The sequence below is a fragment of the Eptatretus burgeri genome, chromosome 12, assembly GCF_056783735.1.
Source record: "Eptatretus burgeri isolate ZD-2024b chromosome 12, Ebu_testis_v1, whole genome shotgun sequence".
NCBI lineage: Eukaryota > Metazoa > Chordata > Myxini > Myxiniformes > Myxinidae > Eptatretus > Eptatretus burgeri.
Genome location: NC_140972.1, coordinates 40,988,632 through 40,994,631, shown reverse-complemented (window position 1 = coordinate 40,994,631; position 6,000 = coordinate 40,988,632). Strand labels below are relative to the sequence as shown.

Genomic DNA, 6,000 nt, shown 5'->3' with positions numbered 1-6,000 from the left:
TGTGGTGTGTCATCCTGACAAGCCCATTATAACTGTGAAACCTTGGTCAGCAGCTCCACTGTCTTTTACTTGTGAACTGTAAAATCCTCGGACTTTAAAATAGACTCGAGCATGTCCTGCTGAAAACCTGCATGTTTTCCGGTGCACCGACTTCGATGTCCTTCAGCATGCAAAATGACTGTGCTTCCCCATTGTCTCGGGTCATTACCTGCATTTGATTTTTCAATTTATTTATTTATTTATTTATTTATTTATTTATTTATATTTTCATTTCCCGATGCTTTCTGACAGTTCTGTTATTTTTTCCTGGTATATCGGCTTCAATGTCCATCAGCATGCAAAATGACCGTGCATCCCCATTGTCTCGGGTTGCTTACCAGCATTTTGTTTAAAAAAATCATTTATTTATTTTCATTTATTTATAATTTCATTTACCAATTTTGTCTGATGGTTCTGTGGGTTTTACCGGTGTACCAGCTTGACTTCCATCGGCACGCAAAATTTCAGCTTTCTACGCCACCCGGTAGGTTCCCATCTTTAATATCTGTCACTGGTTAGAAAGAGCTTCATATATTAGATGTGCATCTCAACTCACCTTCTATGGGCACTTGAAAGTGGTGATATTTCCACAAAGTGATACTTTTTTCTGGAACCCACTGTACACTTGAAAAAAATTGGGATATACTGTAACTATATTTGGCCTTACTGGACCACTCTGTAATGTTTTTGTGCTGTGAAATGCAACAAAAATAGAATTTTCCACAAAGTGATGTGTTTTCTGGGACACACTGCACCTGAAAATTATTTTAGGGATGTACTGTGATAATATTTTGCCTTGCTGGACCACACTGTAAAGTTTTTGTGATGTAAATCACCGTGATCAATTTTGAATTTCTTGACACACACACGCACGCACACACACACACACACACACACACACACACACACACACACACACACACACACACACACGTAATCTATACTCCACACTGAAGATAACCAACAAACAGGAAATGCATCCTCAAGATGCAAGAAAAGATGGTTGATTCCTCTCCCCAAGGGCTGGGCTGGGCTGGTGATTTGCCAATAAAAGGCTTCCGAAGCCGATGTAAGCTGCCTGTTGCTCCAGTTAGCAGTTCAGTCAGTAACACAGCTTTGTGTAGTGGGCATTTATGTTGTGTTTCACAAACTGCAATTGAGCTAGAATGAACATTTAATTTTGATGTACATATTACATTTGGTTCAGGTGATTGGGATTATCCATTACTTTAAAAATGCACAGCCAACTTACAATAATTCATACCAAGCCTTGCTCTAACGTTTTTGTATAACACAGGAAAGAGCATACTTAGCCTCAGTCGACATTTCATTTATCGTCTCTGAATTTCATCAAGTTTTTATTCCAGCTCTGGCCACCATTATATATTCTATTTGTAGCTCACTTTCAGACAAGTGCCAAAGCATGCAATATTTAGTTGTGTCAGGATAGAGCCACACTGTCATTCTTGGGCTGTTTTTTTTTTTAATGTAACTGGCCTGATTTGGTGTTATATGGATATATGTCAGCATATGCGAACATTTCCCTGCTCACACATTTCTGGGTGAGTATCGCTTTGTTGCTCTCTTCTTTGTGGGTTCCCTGGATGGTATATAGATAGAGTTTGCTTGCAAGAAGGTCATGTGTCGTTGGTTGTTATCTCAATATGCAGGTTTAAGAAGGTGGAACGGATCCCTCCCAGCTCGTCTCAAAGTATCCACCAACGTGTGTGTGTGTGTGTGTGTGTGTGTGTGTGTGTGTGTGTGTGTGTGTTTTGCTGTTGTTGATTGCTATCTCCACACGAGGGTAGATTTCAAGAGGTGGAATGGAGACCTACAAGGTCTTAAAGTATCCACCTCGTGTACTTAGTGGGTGAACCGGCAATGGTTATGAACGATTGTGTGTGGTGCTGTGGGGCAGTGTGCTTGCGTTGTGTGGAGGTGTGGTTAGCTGGAGTGGCTTGGTAAAGTTTTGAGGTATTTCATACCTGCTCTATATCAGTGTTGTTTGCTTAGCTTGTTTGTCCTGTCTCCTTTGCACTATCTCTTGTTTCACTAGTTATCACGCAACCAATTGAGGAGGGGGTAGCAGCACAGTGCTCTCTCAGAAGTGTGCAATTGGGGACATGTTAAAATGAAACTCCCAGCTTAGTTGCCATACATCTATGAAAGAGTACAGAACTGCAGTTGGCATAATTTATGGAAGACTCAACGATACCGGTTATGTCGTGCCCCTTGTAGGTGAGTGCAACAAGTTGTGAATTTCGAGGTTTGCCAGGGTGCTGACGATAACTAACCTACTCTTCACCGACACCGGAGCATCTTTAACTTCCACCAACTAATGTTCGAAGATGGGACTTAGAGAAAGTGCACTTGGTATTGCATCACCCTGCTTGTGAAGCTCCAATCCAAAAATTTGTCATCACGCCCAGAATCAAACCCATACGATATGCAGCTCATAATTGAGTGTACTTCCTCTGCAACAACAGTTGGGACATTAGAGAAGTCAATTGAAGTAATTTTATTACCTCGATACTCAATGTGCAATTTCGAGGCATTCCTCCATTTTTAGCTCACCTGGACTTTAGTCAGGTGAACTTATACGATCGAGCAGTGTCCGTAGGTGAGTGAGTGAATGAGTGAGTGTGTCAGTAAGTCAGTCAGTCTGTAAACATTTGTCATTATTGCTTGAATCAAGCATACAGTTTTGATGAAACTTGGCCACAAGCTTCAGATGTGATGCCTCATGAAGGTGTATTGACCTTATCAAAATCTGAACTCATTAAGGGGGCCTACTGGGTGTTTTTTGACTTCACAAAATAGGTATTTGCTCTCTTCTCCGAAACTACACACATAATTTCGATGAAACTTGACCACAACCTTCATCACCCGTGATGTACTAAAGTGTATTCACAACATAAAAAAAACAGGGCCTGAGGGGGTGTGTGGAGGGGTGAGGATGTTTGAATGGCTGTTGCTCCTGATCCAGGTGAGCTTCAGGACAAGCAGTCCTATTTTTTATCTTTTTTATTAATTACTCGAACAATGTTGATCTTCCAATGTGATACTTTGATGCTCCCTCAACGAAAGGTAAAAACAGAGAGGACTACATACAATAAATGTTGTTTAAAGGAATCAGTTGTTAAAGATATTTAATCAACACTTGTTTTCATTGATGACACAGATCGTCAGGAATGTCTGGAAAAACCCAACATTTGCAGCCCTGGACGCTGCAAAGACATTGAAGGAGGTTACTTGTGCATCTGTCCCAAAGGCTACAAGCCAACACCAGACAAAACCATGTGCATAGGTAAGAACCAGAAGCTTTGCACCCTTGTGTTACAGTATATAGTCACAAATCTCGTCACCCTTTTTTACCTTCGCCGGAGGAGAGGATGTTTCATTTGGGTCCATTTGTTTGTTTGCTTGTCTCTGTCTGTCCTGCACATAATGTGCTGATGTCGGCCACAAATTACACCTGGTGGTAGCTCGTAATACACGTCTTTTTTTTTTCAACCAAGTAAGTCTATAAAGTCAGTACAATTACAATGTGAGTAGTCGAACACATTTATAAAGTACACACTATTCAAATGGGTGTGCATCCATATACAGGGTGTCCCCAAAAAAATACAACTTTTTATCTGCAAAGAGGATGGTCATAACATATATTTTTAAAAATATATATATGGCTGGATAGAAAGCTGAAAGGTTGAAGTTTATTGTACCAATATTGTACTCAGAGTGCTGTGAGATGTCAAAATTGCCACCAAAATTTAAATTTTGATATAGAATCGTCGTTTTCTTTTAGACCACATGTTCGACATAGGCTCCACATTGTCCGATCACTGCCTGCAAATGCGTTGTCATGTTCTCCATCACTTTGGGAAACGTTTCCTGAGGAATGTTCTGGATTTCTCGGTGGATGTTTTCCTTCAGCTGATCAAGAGTCTGAGGCCTAGGGTTTCCATAGATCCTGTCCTTGAGATACCCCCACAAGAATAAGTCTGGAGGAGTAAGGTCAGGGGGAATATAGTGGCCACTCAACGTCTTCGTAGAGGGAGATAAAGCGGCCCTCAAAATGTTGGTTGAGAAAACGCCTTGTTTGGAAAGGCATGAATGTCTTGGAGAAGGATCCTCTGAACGGTGCTCTTAAGAATGTTTGTCTCGGCAGAAAGTCGGCGAATCGATTTTTTTGGACTCTGAACGACCGCCTGTCTCACCATTTCCACATTTTCTTCACTACGACCTGTCCTCTTCCGACCAATGTGACCCTTGTGAAGGTCACAGATGGTTCCCACATTGGTAAACTTTGCGTTGGTGCACTTTGTTGTCCGAAAGTTTGGTGCATGGCGCAAGTGGATACCGAAATGTCTCGAGTAAAGACGTTGCACCTGTATGACACTTTTCGTCTGGTGCCAAAGTTCAACAATTTTCGTCCGTTGCTGTACGGTCAGTCTTGGCATCAAAATAAACTTCAGGGTCTCTGCAACAAGAAATGAAGCATTACTCACAAAATTACTGCTTTTTTCAGGATCAAACGAAGCATTTTAAAAGTTGTATATTTTTTTTGGGGACACCCTACAGTATGTACAATTACAATGCGATCACATTTACAAAGTACACACTATTCAAATGTGAGTATGTCGAAAAGTACGTGCTATTGGGAATGTGTTTTTACGCCATGCACACGAAGCGAAAAGTGGGGTTAAGCAATTGATTCAAGTCCGTCCGTCTATCTGTCTATCTGTCTATCTGTCTATCTGTCTGTCTGTCTGTCTTATCATTGCATGTGCAGAGAGGAGTGAGATGAAATTTTTACTTTGTCTGCCTGCTGACAGTCAAACAAAATGGAAAATCATTCCAAACAGGAAACTTGCTGTTTTTAAGGGCGTTATAAGGGACAGGAAGAACTGAGATAGGGTGCAGAATATCTTTGTCAGGCCAGGCCAGATTTGAACTGTGATTTACTACAGGTACCATGTAAACCTGTACTAACCAGTTTCATGGTGAGGTTGTTGGTGATTAAGCCATCTCCCCCACCAGGTTTTCTGGTGAGGATGGTGTATGGACATGGACACCCAGCAGGATTAAAACCAAAACCTGTCAAATGGTGGAGGAGCTCCACGAGAGCCAACGGCCATCCATATCTAGTGCTCAATTGGGTCTGCAGACGTCCTCCTGCAGTTGGGTTACCTTTTTTTTGAGGAGGTTGGTGGCAGCCACCATAAAACACTTCATTCCACAAAACACACAAATGCAAAGAAAACTGAAAACCCACTTCATGGGAGTACCTCCTGTGCTGCTGCCCTTCGCAGGGCAGCTCACCAGATGATGGGATTGTGGCAAAGCCTATGGGGCCTCCGTTCCTTGATGATAGGAGGAACAGCACGAGGTAAACATCATGGTCAGATTATGGTGGTGTGTGGCGGAGTGGTGCTGAGGTGTCGTACATCAGATGGCAGAGTCCTTTGGGTTATCCTGAGGCGGTCCCTTTCCGGTGGGTGCCTGGATTGTCCTATCTCTAAGAGACGATGATCACATATCTCTGTTATCATCTGAGCTCAAACATTTCAACATCGGTATTGCAGCTCTCTCTGAGGTTCGGAGACCAGATAGTAGCGAGATCATGGTGCCTGATTACACCTACTATTGGTCTGGTTGCTCTGATGGTTACCACACCCAAAACGTTGCTGTCACTGTGTCCAAGAAGTTGACTCAAATGATAATTGAGGTAACACCGGTCAACAAGCGTATTATGAGACTGCGGATTCAACACTCCTTGGTTGTCGTTTCCCTGGTCTCTGTATATGTTCTGACTGAGGTGAGTGATCTTACCGTAAAGGACGAATTCTATGCCACGCTCAAATCTGTGGTTGATCAATGCCCCAGGCGAGATACTCTTCTCATCTTGGGGTATTCCAATGCATCGACTGGCACTGATAGGGATGGTTGTAAGACATGTGT

General features: G+C 42.3%; 1 protein-coding gene across 1 annotated transcript in view; it reads left to right on the top strand.

Annotated features, from left to right (window-relative positions):
• Window positions 1-6,000, top strand: part of LOC147015483 (fibrillin-2-like) — a 269,758-nt gene that overhangs the window by 191,299 nt on the left and 72,459 nt on the right. Inside the window, exon 44 of the mRNA XM_085850274.1 lies at window positions 3,221-3,346. Coding sequence (XP_085706400.1) covers window positions 3,221-3,346 — 126 coding nt within the window. The remainder of the gene's footprint in view (window positions 1-3,220; window positions 3,347-6,000) is intronic.